Source organism: Nanorana parkeri, unplaced genomic scaffold (genome assembly GCF_000935625.1).
Source record: "Nanorana parkeri isolate BGI_ZX_2015 unplaced genomic scaffold, ASM93562v1 scaffold1480, whole genome shotgun sequence".
Classification (NCBI taxonomy): Eukaryota; Metazoa; Chordata; class Amphibia; order Anura; family Dicroglossidae; genus Nanorana; species Nanorana parkeri.
Genome location: NW_017307748.1, coordinates 339,886 through 356,686, shown reverse-complemented (window position 1 = coordinate 356,686; position 16,801 = coordinate 339,886). Strand labels below are relative to the sequence as shown.

General features: G+C 42.9%; 1 protein-coding gene across 1 annotated transcript in view; it reads right to left on the bottom strand.

Annotated features, from left to right (window-relative positions):
* PIWIL2 (piwi like RNA-mediated gene silencing 2) overlaps nucleotides 1-16,801 on the bottom strand; it is a 92,243-nt gene that overhangs the window by 13,622 nt on the left and 61,820 nt on the right. The window contains exon 16 of the mRNA XM_018570216.1: nucleotides 114-215. Coding sequence (XP_018425718.1) covers nucleotides 114-215 — 102 coding nt within the window. The remainder of the gene's footprint in view (nucleotides 1-113; nucleotides 216-16,801) is intronic.

The following is a 16,801-nucleotide window of genomic DNA, read 5'->3' as shown; positions in this document are numbered from 1 at the left end:
GGAGGCCAACTTCAAAGTGTGTTGGGGGCCCCGTTTGTAAGGTTTTTTTTTTTTTTTTTATAAGGATGTATGATCCACATACATCCCCTCCACAAACTGGGTCCACTACTCACCTGTGATGGAACTGGGGACTTCACACAACACAGCTTTTTTATGGCACCATAGAGGTCATCTCTTGTTCCAGATATAATCACCAAAAGCAGCTGCACCTTTGCCTGGAAAGACAAATAGTGCATGATAGATTTTGTATTGCTCATTCAGTGACAAGTATTTCAGCAACGTTTCAGGCATCCCTGCCCTTTGTCAAGACAGTTAACAATGACACTAAAAGTTAACAATTCAAACACTGGTATATAAAACTTCAGCTCGGCGCAGGACCTTGCAAAGCTTGTGCATTAAGCAGCACATGCACAGCTCTGACAGAGAGGAGCAATTATGACAGGAGAGACACACAGAGAGGGGAAATGTATGAAAACTGGAGCAGCTGTGCATGGCAACCAATCAGCATCCACCTTTCACACCAAATGCAGTGCGTTCGGGCCCGATTCTGGCCAGAACGCACTGCATCGCATTGCGGCCGGCTCACTTTTTTGTGGGGCAGGAGGGTTGATTGAAGTGAATGGCACCGTAGCCACACCCTCCTGCCTCAATGAGATCGCTACGCATTATGCCTGCGGTCCGGTGCAATTACAATGCTGCAAGCACTATTTTGATCGGACCGGACCGCAGGCATAATGTGCCTTGTGATCCCGTGCAGCCGATCTCATAACGGCCGGAGGGCGTGGCTACGGTGCCATTCACTTCAATGGCCCGCCACGCCCTCCTGCCCCACAAAAAAGTGAGCCGGCCGCAATGCGATGCAGTGCGTTCTGGCCAGAATCGGGCCCTAACGCACTGCATCTGGTGTGGACGGGCCCTTAAGGTAAGTCCTTACATTAGCATTGTGGGGTGGGGACTTTTGACTTCAATGTCACTTTAACTCAACAAACTGAAGAGAGAAGCTGATTGATTGTCAGACACAGCTGCTCCAGATTTTGATAAATTCCCTTGACCGTCTCTTCTGTCATAAAAAAAACCCCTACTTGTCAGCTTTTCTTTAACTATACTTACTCTTTAACCCTTTCCCTGCCAAGGACGTACGGCATACGGAGGAACAAAAGTGTTCCCGGCTGGCCAGGTCCGTATGCCATACGGACCTGGCAATTACAGTTCTGCTAGCGACCATGAGCTTATACTAGAACTGTTCCCCGGACTGTCCCCTTCAAATTAATACGTCTCATCTGTGACTCCATGGATCCCCGCTGCTGTCCCCCGCTTGAAGGGGCTGTGGCAACGGGGATAATACAAAATCTCCAGCGGGGGGCGGAGGAGCAAGCGTCGGCTGGCGGGGTGACCAGCTGTCATTACAATGAGAGCTCGTCGGAGCCGGCGGTGATATCAAAGCCGGCTCCGACAAGCTCTCATGAAAGTCCAGCGTCCCCTGGTTACTAGGTAACCAGGAGATGCTGAACTGTCATTACACACTGAGAACCCGGCGGAGCCGCTGTGATATCATGGCAGCACCTCAGTGTTCTCAGTGTGTAATGATAGTCCAGCGTCCCCTGGTTACTAGGTAACGAGGAGATGCTAAACTGTCATTTGGCCGAAGGATCAGCCGAAGCTACAGCTAGATCCTTCGGCATCACAACTCTGCGTCCTCAATTTCTTTTTCTATTTCAAAAGGGAAATGTCAGGGGTCTGTTTAGACCCCAGATATTTCACCGTAGCCCCCCCAACAGTAAAAAAATAAATACAAAATAAAAAAATAAATAAAAAATGTAAAACAAAAGTAAAATTTAAAAAAAAAATGTAAAACTAAATAAAATTATTTAAAAATAAATAAAAAGTGGAAAAAAAACAAAAACAAAAAAAAGCACAACCCCCCCTTCCCACACATAACATACACATATTGTGGCACACACCATGCACATGCAGTGCGTTGTAAGAAGGCATCGCAGTGCATGCTTTTTTTAATGTATTTTTTTTTCTTTAAGAAAAAAACATTAAATTAACTGTGGCAGCGCATGGCGACGAATTGGCATGCGTTGCGATACCTTGTGTTGCAATTAAATATAAGCCTGTATCATTTTATCACAACACACACACCAACACAGCGCAAAAACAATTTTTTACATAAGTCGCTTATTTACAGTTTTGCGTACCTTCATTTTTGTTACCTTTTCGCAAAAAAGCGCAATTACGAAGTAATTCTTAGCTCCTTACTCCTGACGCTAGGCAAAAAACTGGAGACTTGTCAGCAGGTGGGGGGTTTGGCCACCAGCAGGGGCCGCCCCTAGGCTGTAATTGGTCTTTAGTTTTTTGTGCCTAGCGTCCTTCTCCTGCAGGTGGCGATATTACCCTACAGTACATGATCTCCGATCTGTTCCCTGTGTCCTTCAATGAACGGGAGAGAAATATATTGTTTGGGGGGTCTTTTACCAAATTAATGGGAAAAATTGCAAAAATGGCGTGGCCAGCTGATTTGAAAAATGTTCCGGAGGGCTCGGCAGCGAAAGGTTTAAGACATGTTCTGTGCTACTTGAATTCCACCAATCAGATAAAAATTGTTTTCCCCTGTGCAGGGTTCTCTTTTATTTGTGAAAAGTGAACCTGTTAGTAAGGGCAAACATTAAAAAATAGTATTTGCAATATTAACTACCCAACTGCAGCATATTCAATGAATAGTGGAGTAGAAGGTTGGTTGAACTTCAGAGAAGTCGAGGCCCTTTGTGAAAGAATGGATCCTAATTCAGTGAAGTGTACACTAGAGGGCTGTCTGGATAATATACTGCAAATAACTGCAGGGACCTTATGGTGCCTACAGGTGTGCATATTTTTTTTAAACCTGACAGATTAACACAACCAAATAAGACTGCCAAAGTTTAGCTACAAAATCATATAACTGATTTCTGTATGGCCAAGGAGGCCCTGGAACTTAACACAGGTATAACTAATGACCCCTTATACCACACAACTATCTGCTCTCCGTTGGACACTAGTGTATACTTCACAACAGCCTGAATTATACAAGTTATTCCTAAAATGTAGGCCTGTGGCAGGGAACCTGCATTAAACCATGGCATTCGCTCTGTATTACACTGGAGAATTTCCTAATTAGGAGAGGATGGCTCTCCTATGATTTGTTTTCCTTATTCATTAAAATAAATGTTGCTCTTTAGTCCTGAAGCAAGCTGAGAGTCAAGTACATCTGTAAAAAACCCAGTGCTGTACATTATTAGGCCTCATTCAGATGGGCAATAATTGGAGTCTAGGAGGTGTTAGTAACCTGTCCATTCAAGCTTGGCTTCTCCATTTTTACATAAATGGCCTCTTTCATACCTCATTTAAACCAGTCGTCCTCCCTGTCTAGGATGCGTACTTGACTGTCTTCAAAGGAGTGACCTTTTTCCTTTAGATGTAGGTACACTGCCGAATCCTGACCAGAGGGTTTGACTCTTCTATGCTGTGCCATACGCTGGTGTAGCTGCTGTTTTGTTTCACTGACATATAATTCTGAGCACTCCTCACTGCACTGGATTGCATACACAATGTTGTTCATCTTGTGTTTTGGCGTTGGGTCTTTTGGGTGAACCAGTTGTTGCCTCGGAGCATTGCTGAGTTTAATGCAGACAGGGATGTGATGTTTTTTTAAAAACATGCTGTTTTAACACCTCTCTCTGGGCAGGTTAATAACACCTCCTAGCTCCACTTATGCAAATGCAATCAACACTTGGTTGCGACTAACAGATTATGTGGCTTGGAACGACATTCACCATATTTATTCCTAGAGAATTTTTGTACAAGTCATTCTGAATTGAGAAAGCTGGTCCGATGTCCATTGAAATGTCTTAAAGAAAAATACAGGAAGTCCAGTTGCCTTGACTGATTATTTTACAGATATACCATGACCTGGATGAACGAGAACCTTCACAGACATCAGTTTGAGATGTTTCTGATTATCATTCAGAATTCACTGACCGGTGCATTCAACCTTCTTCAAAAAGTACATAGCAATGCAAACCCCTCTGATGCAAACAAAAGCCTGGCAAAACAACCCCTTAAGCAATTATGTCCTTTCATGTGGAGAGAAAGAAGTCACTTTCAACAATTAGCCCAGCATCAAGGAAGAAAAAAGGATTTTTTGTCCTACGGGTAAAATGCAATTTTTGGGGAACACACCAACACACAGAGAATGGAATTTATCAAATCTGGAGCAGTTGTGCATGGCAACCAATCCGCTTCTCTCTTTCATTTTCAAATCTTAACTGTACAAACAGAAGAGACAATTTGATTGGTTGCCACGCACATCTATTCCACATTTTGTCTGCTCCAGTTTTGATAAATATCCACCAGGGAGTTAAAACTTGAACAGATGGCAATTTTCAGTCACATGTACCGTGTTTCCCCAAAAATAAGACATAAGTCTTATATTTTTTTTTTTTTGGCTTAAAAAAAACCACACTAGGTCTTATTTCCGGGGTAGGTCTTATTTTTTTTAATGTACAACAATCCAAAGTTAACGCAAATCCAAATTAAATAATCCAAAATGGCAAAGTTAAGAATAGGGTGATCAGGGCAATCAGGGATGCCGTACCTTTCCAAGAGCAATTTGGTGAGCAATTTGGTAACCAATCGCTGGCCAGAATGAGCGAAACGCTCTTTCACTATCGATTCCTCACAGGCGGAGAGCATTTGGTATCACTCTGCCAGTGACAGGAGCCAGCGCTATAGAGGAAGCATCTGCTCCCTCTAGCGCTGGCTTCATTGGCACCGCTGATTCTCTCCTGCGGCTCTTCAAGTTCCCCCTTATACCAGCACCGGCCCTGGGAATGGTCACAACTAGGTCTTATTTTCGGGGTAGGTCTTATATTTTAGCAATTCCCCAAAAAAGTACTAGGTCTTATTTTTGGGGAAACAGGGTAGTAGCTGCAAAATCCAAATCAAAGTTGTTAGCAAAGCCGTGTATAACTCCTCCCACTCCCAGCCTGCCGTTGTTTTGTAGCACAAGTGTGGATTACAGAAACAAGAGGGGAGGCTCCTGTGCCCTGTGATGCACTTTAAGAAACAGATTTTACAAGTAAGACAAAAATCCTGTTTTCTTGATCATGCATCAGAGGACAAAGGGAGTTAAATAATGAAGAAATGGGATTTCCAATAGTAGTTCAACAGAGGGGCGGGCAACACAGCAAAAACCAGATAACAGGACTTAACACCCACCTGGTAAAACTTGGCAAAAGTATGAACAGAGGACCAGGTGGACCTTGCAGATTTGGAAAACCAAAGCTTGATGTTGAGAGGCCCAAGAAGCACCAACACTCCTAGTAGAGTGAGTCCCAACTGGAAAGGGGGAACCTTATACTTCAACTCATAGGAAGAGAAAGTTCACCAAATCCACTTTGTGATAGTGGAGCAAAAAAGCTGGCTGCCCCATGTGGGGACCTTCAGGAATGACGAAGAGCAAGTCAAATTTGCGTATAGAAGCTGTAGAAAAGAGGTACTCCAACAGCCCGAACCATGTCTAAACAGTGAACAGAAACTTAATTAGGATGTTTTGGTGCATGACATAAGGATGGTAAACCAATGTCCTGGTTAAGGTGGAAGGCAAAGACCCTACGAAGAAAAGGCCTTGGTCTCAGTAGCACCCTATCCTTGTGGACAACCAAAACGGGCTCTTTACACATAAAAGTATCCAACTCAGAAACACGACTAGTTGAAGTCATGGTGAGAAGAAAGCAACCTTGCAAGTGAGTAGGGTCAGAGGAATGGGTTTAAGCATTTCAAAGGGAGGCTTCCGCAGAGCCAACAGAACTAAGTTGAGGTCACACGAAGTCATATAGAGTGCATATAGGGGGAACAACATGAGTGACGTCAGGCACATAGGCCTGAATTAGAAAGTGATAAAGACAAGTGATCTCGGGAATAGAATCGCCAAGGATGAAATTTTCCTTTATAGTACTCGGGGCTAAACACTGATTTAGACTAGGACTGGGGGGAAAGATAAGATGTGTCCCACTGAGAACCTGCTGGGATGGAACTTCCTTTCTGCATGTCAAGCAACATAAGCCGTTCCGGCACAATGGTAGACTTTGCAGGAGGACGACTTTCTAGCTTTCAGAAGGACAGAGATGACAGCTTCCGAGTTGCCTCTGTACTTCAAGATCTGAACTTCAGCAGCCAGGCCGTTAAAGCCAGCGATAAGAAGCAGGGTGCAATACCAGTCCTTGAAACAGTAGATGTGGACGATCCAAAGTGCCCACATAGAGTCTGCCAGGAATTTGATTACATTTGCATACTATGGTCCCCTCAGCCAGTTGGGAGCAATGTTGTTCACCAAAATGCCCTTTGTCTTGATCCAGCAAAAAAGGCAAGTTTCAGGAGGACGACAGCGAAGGGCCAAGGATCCCTGTTTCTGGCGGAAAATCTGTCAAACTTGTTTATTGAACCCAGACGCCAGGAGATGCTTGTGGGGTGTCTGCCACTTGAGACAGAAGGTCCTAAAAACACCTGCGGGTGAAGGGAACATTCTGTGGAATCCAGCACCGGACAACTAAGGAAGTCCACCATCCAATTGTCTATGCCTTGTATGGTGCAGGGTTGGGACATGTTCGACCAAAGCCAGGATTAGGTCCATTTCCCTTTGGGTGCATTCCTGATGGTTAACTGCCCAACCGAATTCCTGGTTGGGTGGTTGGAGACAAAGCTGACATGATTCCTCCATTGCCCAGGTCCCTTAAACCGAGATTCCTTACCAGCCTGGGGGGATTTTACCAATTCCAAAACCGCGCTGGAGATCCACAATGCTAGGGAAGACTTTGTACCCCACTATGGGAATCCCCTGAAACCAAATCAGCGCCAACACAGAGGACACTACCTTTGCAAAGGCCCAAGGTGCAGCGGACAGGCTGAATGGAAGGGCAGGACATTTTTAGGGTTGTGTTCTCACAGCGGAAACGCAGTTAGCGTTGACGGGCAGGAAAAATGGGGATCTGCAAATATCCATCCTTCACGTCCTGGGAACATTTGTGCCTCTTGTACAGGGACTATGACCCTCCAAACAAAGAGCTGACCCAAGGCATTAAAAAGATCTGCCCGTCTTTGGGTAAGCTTGGTAAATTTGATAGCAAGGAAAAAGGCAAGGAGTGAAATTCTAGCTTGTAATCCTTGGTTAAGACGTTCTGGATCTAAGCATCCGGAATGTCCCAAACCTAGGAGGCAGGCTTTTTCACAGGTCTGCAGGCTTGGAGGGACAGGACTTCCAATGTAATTGAAAGACTGGCTTAGATTTGGATACCATGGATTGGGAAAGATGAAAGGCCTGTAAGTGATCTGGCAGCTCTGTAGCCAGCCACATCACATTTACTGTATAGCCAGGAGTTGGCTGAAAAAAATCCCTCTAGCATTTTACAAACTACCGATGTTAGACTGACCGGCCTATAGTTCCCAGGTTGGCACCTAGCCCCCTTTTTGAATATTGGGACTACCGTAGCCCTCCGCCAATCACCGGGGATCCTACCAGTCATTAAGGAGTCCTTAAAAATGAGGATTAATGGGCTAGTTATAACCTGGCTTAATTCCTTAAGTACCTTGGGGTGCAGGTTATCCGGACCCACTGCTTTGTTTGCATTGAGCATTTTAAGTCTTTGTTGTATTCTGGTTTCCGTCAACCACTGGGGTATATTTTGAGTTAAACTGGGAGTTTTATCATGTGTGTCAAACCCGTTTCCCTCCTGAGTGTATACTGAGGAGAAAAAATTCCCCATGCATAAAATATCAAGCTATCAATAACAAAATGAAAAAGATAAATATTGATATTTCATTGAAAATGGAAATATCATTAAAGTATATATATAACTAGAAACTGAAAATGAAATGAATGGAAGTTTACTGATAGATTGTATGTTGATTCCATCCTGTGGTTCAATATTAATATATATGGTATTATATGATATATATTCTTTCTTTTTGAAAAAACAGATTATTGCTGAAAGTCGGTATACACAAACATACAGAGTGAATATATCCCCCTGAGGAAGCCTTTCTGGGCGTAACGCGTAGGGGACTCATCAAATAGTAATATACCTGTAAAAGAAAGTATCAATTATGTGTATATTCTTATCCACATGAATGTATTGAAAATGTATGAAATACGGTTTGCGAATATACCAATCAGCAATAGTCATAGAATTAGATACATGTATTTGTGAATTGCACATGAACATCAACACAAGAGAAGTTGTAAACAATATTTTATTGAACTGCATGAATCTTTTAAACCAACAAGAATTTAAAATCAAATAAATATATTTTTTCATATTGTATATATCTGAGTCCTTCATAAACACACTCCATCACAATAGAAATATTGTAAACAATTGCTAAACTCATTAATTAGGAAGTGTGGACTCAGGTCGCCTAGGGTGGGGTCTGGGAAGAACCATTACTGGATTGACTGAAAAAAATGATACCATACTCACGGCTGCTATTGCTTGCTTTAACTATCAAGTGGTTAAACAAGAGATAGCTGATCTAGAACAGGCACAACCCATTTCTTAAGGAAATCTTCCTCAATAGGGTATTTCTGAGCACACAATTTAGGAGATATCAACAGTTCTTCGAGGTGATCCCAATCACAGTACAACACCGGCTGTAATAGCAAAAACACAAGGAAGCATTTGGCAGGTTTGGGCATTTTTAAGGAACCCAGACTAGTGACTTTTGGCAAGGCTGACGCAAGTGGTTCTAACTGTAAGCAGTCATGCATGGCGTCCACAATGACAGAAAAAAAGTGTCCTGGAGTGTGGAAGCAATCGTCAGGAGAAAAGGTTCTGGGCTGAGTCCATGGAACTGAAACAGCCCGTTCTTCATTATCTTCTTATTCAAGGAGGGCAGAAGCAGAGGGGGAATTTGAAGGGGAATGAGAGATTGCACCCACTGTGGTCTGAGGATGCCAACAGTTCAGACATTTTCCCCTTTAGTTCTGCCATTACTGATGTAAAATATAAATAAAAATGGTGCCAATCAAATTTCTTTCTCAGCTCCTGAGGCTTTCTAACACAAGCAGTATTTGGAGGTTTTTGGTTTGTACTTTATGATGACCAATGTGCCTTCTGACGCACCTAGAATAGAATGCAGTCTGTGGTTGCTGGACAACTAATTGGTGGAATCATGGTGATTAAAAAGAGAACATTTCTCATGGGGATTTTTTGCTCATTCTACAATTCCCATGTGATGAATACAAACACCACAACTTAAAGTGACATTAAACCCTCAGATTTAACATAAAACAATACTGTAATGTGCGCCTTACTGTAATCCATGGTTGTTTCCCTTCACTTTGCTGCTCTTCCTTTTAAATCTGTATCTCTTCTCATGCTGGGCAGAACTTCTGTTTTGCAGCAGACTGCCTTTTCTCTGAAATGGATACATGGTGTCTGTGTGTAGGTTTGCAACCTGAGCCAGCACTACAGGAAGAGGCACTCAGCTGCAAAGGGAAGTTCTCCCCCAGCATGAGAAGACATGAGGATTTAAAAGGAAGAGCAGCAAAGTGAAGGGAAACAACCATGGATTACAGTAAGGCGCACATTACAGTATTGGTTTATGTTAAAAAATCTGAGGGTTTAATGTCACTTTAAGCATGATGCATTTACGTGAACTGAAAGTACTTATTTCAGGCATATGTCATTACAACCAATGACAATTATATTACACACCATTAATTAGTATTAAAAAGAGAAAAAAAAAATGAAAATATTTACCACAAGAGTCAAACAGAATTTGTCCTTATACTCTTATTTGTAATAAAAAGAACAGGTTAGATTTACATGTCCTCTATGGCAGACCAAACAATGTGTCTAGATTTGAACAGTTGTATCATTATTTTTAAAAATCCATATTTTACCAATTTAACACAAACAGCTTACATACTTCATTCAGTGTGTGCAGTGCATTATGGTCAAATAAAAGAGTCCAGCAGCTGCACTTATACCAGACAATTCAATATTTTATATGAGCTGACTGAAAGAATGATGTCATAGATATTACTTCTCTCTCTCTCTCAATTTTACTCATCCAAATAACAGTCACTGTCAAAAGCACACAAATAAATGCAGCAACTCGAACTCACTGCTTACAGGTAAGAGCTGCTTTCCATCTACAGATCACCAACATTTTGTCTACAAACTACAAAGCATTTCTCAAACCTGTTTTGAACTCATGACATGACAAAGCTTAAATACAATGAATGCTCTCATCAGTTCTCAAAATAAATACTGTTAACTCCCTCCTGCCAATAAACAATCTTGCACCCCATGCCAATCAATGCTATCCTATACAGCTCGACACATCCACCTGCCTCCTTGTTCTTCTAAATTATCACTTTACTGGCTGCCAATTAAGAAGAGAAGCAACCATGAAAATCACTATATTCCTCACTAGTAATTAGCAGATCATCAGAAAAGACGGAGTTTCCACTCTACTGATACTAGAATATAACCGATGCCAGCGCTCTGGATATAATGAATTATATGATCTAATCAAGACAAAAACTTCAAAACTACACTATCCTAAACGTTTCTATAATGCGACTCTTACACACATTTAGTCACTAATTTCCAGATACATTTCCCTGAGGCCCCTCTTCTACACATTTGGAATTTCCCTTTACTAGAAACACACTCACATATGATCTAGAACTCTCTAATCCTTGATGATTAACCCTTGCAGTGGGGATACTCCCGCACTGCAAGGGTTAACAGCTCATTTTTGTCTAGGGACAAAAATACTAATAATAAAAAAAAGCTATATACTCACCTGCAAACTCCGAGCCAGCTTGTTGAGAGATCCGGTCCTTCCAGTATCTCTTTCCCTCCGCTGCAGCGGTCTAAGGTCCTTAAAGTCATCACGCTCAATAGACAGTGTATAGGACGTGAGGACACTGAGGGACATACCATCAGGGGCGGACCTACCAGAGGTGTAGCCGGTGCGGCTGACCTAGGGGGACCCACTGACAGGGGCGGACTAAGCTGGAGGGCAATTGCCTCGCAGGCTGGGCCGGTGCTGTGGCAGCATATAGTTCGGAGGAGGCACAGGGGCGGTCAGTGCGAGCAACTTTTCCCTTCACAGCCGCTGCTGTGAAATAGTTGAAGGGCAATTTATCTTTTTAATTATATAAACTGACTGTATCTTATTTGTGTATCACTCGGCTGTAGATCCTCAAATCATCTCTGAATTGGTGCTGACACTGTCCTGTTCCCCATGGTCCCTGTGTATGTTGTAAAGTAGTCACCGCTCCAAACAATCCTGTGATGGACTACAATCTCAGGTTTAGTTTAATAATTTGTATTGAGATTGTAGTCCATCACAAGTGCGAGTTTGGAGCGGGGATTACTCTACAAAGCACATTCTTAGGCATAGCTCCTGAGTTTAGTGTCACTAACAAAAATATCAATAGATGATGTTAAAGAGGGGGATCTCAGTCTAACCTTTCAATTAGGACAGTCAGAGTTTCCTGTTATTGAAATTGAGAAAGAAGATTGCAAAGGCCTGCAAAATGGAGATATGAAAAATATATTGAGGGGAATATATCAAAGTCGAGCAGTCGAAATCTGGAGCAGATGTGCATGACAACCAATTGTCTGACTCTGCCAAATGGTCAGTCCCTGACTGGTGGTTTGGTATTTGGTTTCGGCTCCAGAGGGAGCCCAGAGAATTTGTTTTCTGCCCTTCTAAAGATTTACTAGTTTAGGTTTAATTTAATTACGGATTCATCACTGTTTCCACCTACTCTACCTGACAAGGCGCACATTATCACCTTACATGTAAGCCTATATGGGCAGGGCTCTCACTACTGTTTCATCATTCTTTGTATTTATTTTATTATGCAGTTGTCTGAAGTTTTTTTTACTAGCTAAACTAAATGCCACTGATTGTAAAACAAGACATTATAATGTAATAATTATAATTAGAAATATAATGTACCTTGCGGCTGTGGTGTAAATGTTTTTTTGCAGAAATTGCAATCATTATATCATATGGCTATAAAAATTATAGCTATCAAACAGATTCTAATTTTCTGCTTTCATTGCTGAAAAGAATTGTTATGGCAAACAATGATAATTGTTTTTGGCTTATAGTGGGGGTAGGGTTTAGATACTATGTCAGAGTTTTTCGTTACTGTTCCCCTGTTCGGGAGTTTTACCTTGAGTTCCAGGCCCTGTGTCATAGACAGGAAATGAGGGGAATCTCCTCAACTGGGAAGTATACAGCAATAAATACCTCACAGCAGACAGTATTTATCATCAGTGGGAAGTGTTCCCGTAATGGGTCCACATCCAACTTATATCATAACCAAATATAAAAACAAATTGACTTTTTTTTAATCCTTTTTAGCTGCCTCTAAACATAAGGATTACATCAACGGCACTGACATCATGTAAACGGACTCGTGGATCCTTTATGATGCCAATTACAGGCCTCTATCATCTTTTTAAGTGGGAGAACTTGCACAATTGGTGGCTGACTAAATACTTTTTTGCCCCACTGTATATATTCTTCTACATGTACAGTAATGGATTTTAGACACAAGTTAGACATCCAAAACCAGTCCAACTAACTGGTGGGCACTGATCGGGTTTGCACCGCTTTACTGGACACAATACAGAAATAAATAAATGCCCATTTTTCTGTATGGAAGAAGTGTGCATTTATAATAGTTTTCAAAAAAGTGAACTTTACCTTTGATGAACATGGCCTTGTTTTATCATGCTCTTCATCAGTAAATCTCAATGAGCCAAGATACAACGACCCCCTACCCATGCCTTTTTGTTTTTCATGAACCAATAGAAGGTAATCCTAGTGTTGCCAGCCAGGGCTCTTGTACTTGCACCTTGCAATGGCCTGGCCACTGTACATATGGACATGCAAGCTCCATCCATAGTTCGGTTCCTTCCGGTGCCAAAATCAAATACCAAATCACCAGTCTAGTGACTGAGGGACTGACAATTTGGCAGAGTCAGCCAATTGGACAGATGTCTTCCCACCCGTCTCTCGCAGGGAGATATCTCTTTTGTCTGCAGTGCTGGAACCCAACATAACCCTAGAGCAGTGGTGGCGAACCTTGGCACTCCAGCTGTTTTGGAACTACAAGTCCCATGAGGCATTGCAAGGCTCTGACAGCCACAGACATAACTCCCAGAGGCAGATGCATGTTGGGATTTGTAGTTTTGGAACAGCTGGAGTGCCAAGGTTCGCCACCACTGCCCTAGAGAAATGTACACTCTCCTCACTAAAGAGAGGGAAGCATAGCAAAACTGTAGAGAGATTCATTAAGCAATTGGAAAATCTGCGTGCCTGATGAGGAGTGCTTCCAAGGTTGGAAGTAATTAATCTACTTCAAGGAGTACCATCGCACCTAAGTGTCAAATCAGGTCGCCGGGAGTCTGTTTAAACAGCCCCGATGCTGGCGACGTACACTGTACGTCGTCAGTCACGAAGGGGTTAATGTAAAAGAAGCAGGCCGTTTATGTTCAAGCTTACATCATACATGTTAAAGTGACATTAAAGTCACGCCCCCCCCATTCTGTTTCTGCTTTTAACACTTACCTTATGTGATGCCTTTTGATCCGAACATCTTTTTCCTTCCACTAGTTTCCAGCAGTCCCTCCGGCGCTGGTGCCAGCCTCTGTTGCAGCGCAGAATGCGGTTTCAGTTGTGTCCCGCGGTGTCTGTCCGGCGTGCACGCTATCCGGCTCCATGCATTCACTTCTACTGAGTCTCTCCTCTTCTCCCCGCTGGTGATCTCCACTGCGCATGCACCCACCCCATCATCCTCCTGCACGGGCTGTTTGGAAGATGTGTTCAGCAGCCGGGAGCGAGTGGCACAGACAGTAAGTATTTGTGTATTTGTTTTCATGTTTTTGCATACATTTACTACTTGCTAGCAGTAGAAATATGCAAAAAAATGGAGACTTTAATTGTACTTTAACTTGAAGGCGACTTAAATAACAAGATAACAGATCACAGTTTTTCAGAGCATTGCAAAACAATACTGAAAACTAAGGATGCACTGATACTAGTATCGGTGCCGATGCCGAGTAGTTGGGCCAGTACTCTTACTCGCCCAAATGTTCCAATGCCTAGCCCAATACTTCCGGTATCAGGAGGCCGCGCGCCGCGCCATTAGAAAATAGTAAGTTCCCCTGCACTTCTCACAGGACTCTGGCCAAAGTACTTGTAGTGGTGCTGACAATCACGGATGGCACCGTGCAACAAACAGTGGAAAGCAGAAATCACCAGAACTCAGTAAATATCTTTGATGTCCATTTAATCAGACCAATTGACATGTACAAAATAGCGACGTTTTGGGACCACACAGGATCCCTTCATCAGGGCGACAATTACACGGCGCCTGGCTTCCTGATTAGGCGGGAAGCTGTCCAATCAGGAAGCCGGGTGACGTGTAATGACGAGGTGCAAAGCTTTCCGATTGGCCGGGAAGCCGACTTCATGCTCCCTCTTCACCTCATGATGAGGGAGCATGGAGCCGGCTTCCTGGCCAATCAGGAACCCGGGCGCCACATCATTACACGGCGCCCAACTTCCTGATTGGCCAGAAGGCCAGCTCCATGCTTTGGGGAGCATGGGGAAAGATTCCCTGCTAATCGGGAAGCCAGGTGGCAAATCTATACACGCCAACCGGCTTATCAGGAAGCCAGGTGCCGAGTCATTACACGGCACCTGTCTTCCGGTATCTGTATTTGTTATCGGCGAGTACCAGGAAAAAATATATCGGTACTCGATACCGAAAAACCGGTATCGGTGCATCCCTACTGAAAACACTTTGGCAGTCATACTGCTGAGCACAAAATAGTATAAAATCTTAGGTATATTCAATTGCATTAGGCAAAACCACAGCAAAAAGCTACATACAGTGTAGAGTTCTTCAGAGATTTGAAATGGAGGCAATGTCCATTAAGCCAGAATTAAACTAACAATTATGGACACTGACACACTATTATCGTATCAGTGAACTGTTGCATGCCAAAGCACTCTTTCGGCATAGAGATCCTTTCATTGTCCACTGATAATGAGAGGGCACAAGGCATCATCATTCCGAGGTTGTATCATTAATTATTGCTTACACTCTGGATATCATTACAACTACAAAGGTTATTATGTTATAATGAGGTATAGGAGGGGTATAAATACGCCCAATTATTCAGGGTAAGCAGCACATTCCTGAAAACAGGCAGATTAGATCAGAGTATAGACTGCATTGTATGTTTCTAGTAGTCACAAGGCCATATTCACTGACCCATAACACATTTTGCAGGTAAATGTTTTATCACACGCTGGAAGAACTTTCATGACCCAGGCCTAATCCAGATTTACATTCAGCTGACAAAATTAGTAAAAAATTGTGGAATATAACATGGGTGCAAAAATGGAAAAAAGGGCCTCAGTCATGAAGGGGTTAAAACTCGTTGAGGGTCCTTTCTGCGCTAAGTAGCATTATTGGGGTGGAGGAGATGGTAATCACAAATGCGAATTCATTACATATTCTGTTGCAACAATCAATATGATGTAAAAATGTATTTATTTGGTATATTCTGTCCTTGTTAAAGCAGATTCTCTGCTTTACTATAAACTCAGTTCATGATGTTCCTGTATTCTCCCCAACCTAAACTTGTAAGGGCAGAAAACAAATTCTCTGGGCTCCCCTGGCGCTGAAACCAAATACTAAACCACCAGTCAGGGACTGACCATTTGGCAGAGCCAGCCAATTAGCAGATCTGCATATACTCCTTCAGTTCAGTAGAGTCCAAGTCATGAAAAAAAAAAATCATCTTGTTCTTAGCAGGTCTTAGAATTAGGTAAATACAGCCTCAGATGAACACTACCACGTGACGTATTACACCACAACAATGTGAGAGACTGATAAAGTCCTACAGAAAATGATGACGTCAAGTTATTGCTGCTAAAGGTCGTTCTACAAGTTACTGATTCATAAGGTGTACCTAATTTTTCATACATGGCTTCATGTTTGTAAAATAAATAAATGAGACGCTGTAATATGTCATGTGGTTTAATATGTCATGTGGTGTTGTTCACCTGAGGCTGTATTTACCTAATTCTAAGATCTGCTAAGGACCAGATGATTTGCATTATGTCCTAAAACTTGATACTTATGACCTGAACCATAAAATTCAAAGAGGGTGCACTTTCTTCTTTACATGACTGAATAACCCCTCTAACTACTCGTGAAAATGCCCCGATACCAAGCGCTGATAACCGTGGTTTAAATGTTAAAATACTGCCGTAAGGTCCCGCGCTTGCTGGGGACCTCGCGATGGCTGTTTACAGCGCGGGCTGCTCATCTACTCCAACTCCTCCCGCCACCTGCACCCGTGAGACCCCACATGATCCCTCCTGAGATGCTGGACATAGCCCTGGTGAGACCACGCAGCCCTGGTGAGATGTCGGGCGCAGCCCTGGTAAGGCGTCGGGCGCAGCCCTGGTAAGGCGTCGGGCGCAGCCCTGGTAAGGCGTCGGGCGCAGCCCTGAACAGATGCCGCGCACAGGCCTGTTCAGATGCCGCGCACAGGCCTGGTCAGATGCCGCGCACAGCAGAGGTTAGATAAGCAATATCTATGTTCAGCCTAAGCTCACATTATCAGTCTAGCAGTAATGAAATGAATGAAATTGTGTACAATGGGTTTTCCCGCTGTAAAATCAGTTATTTCTTTCACAAAGATTTTATTTGGTT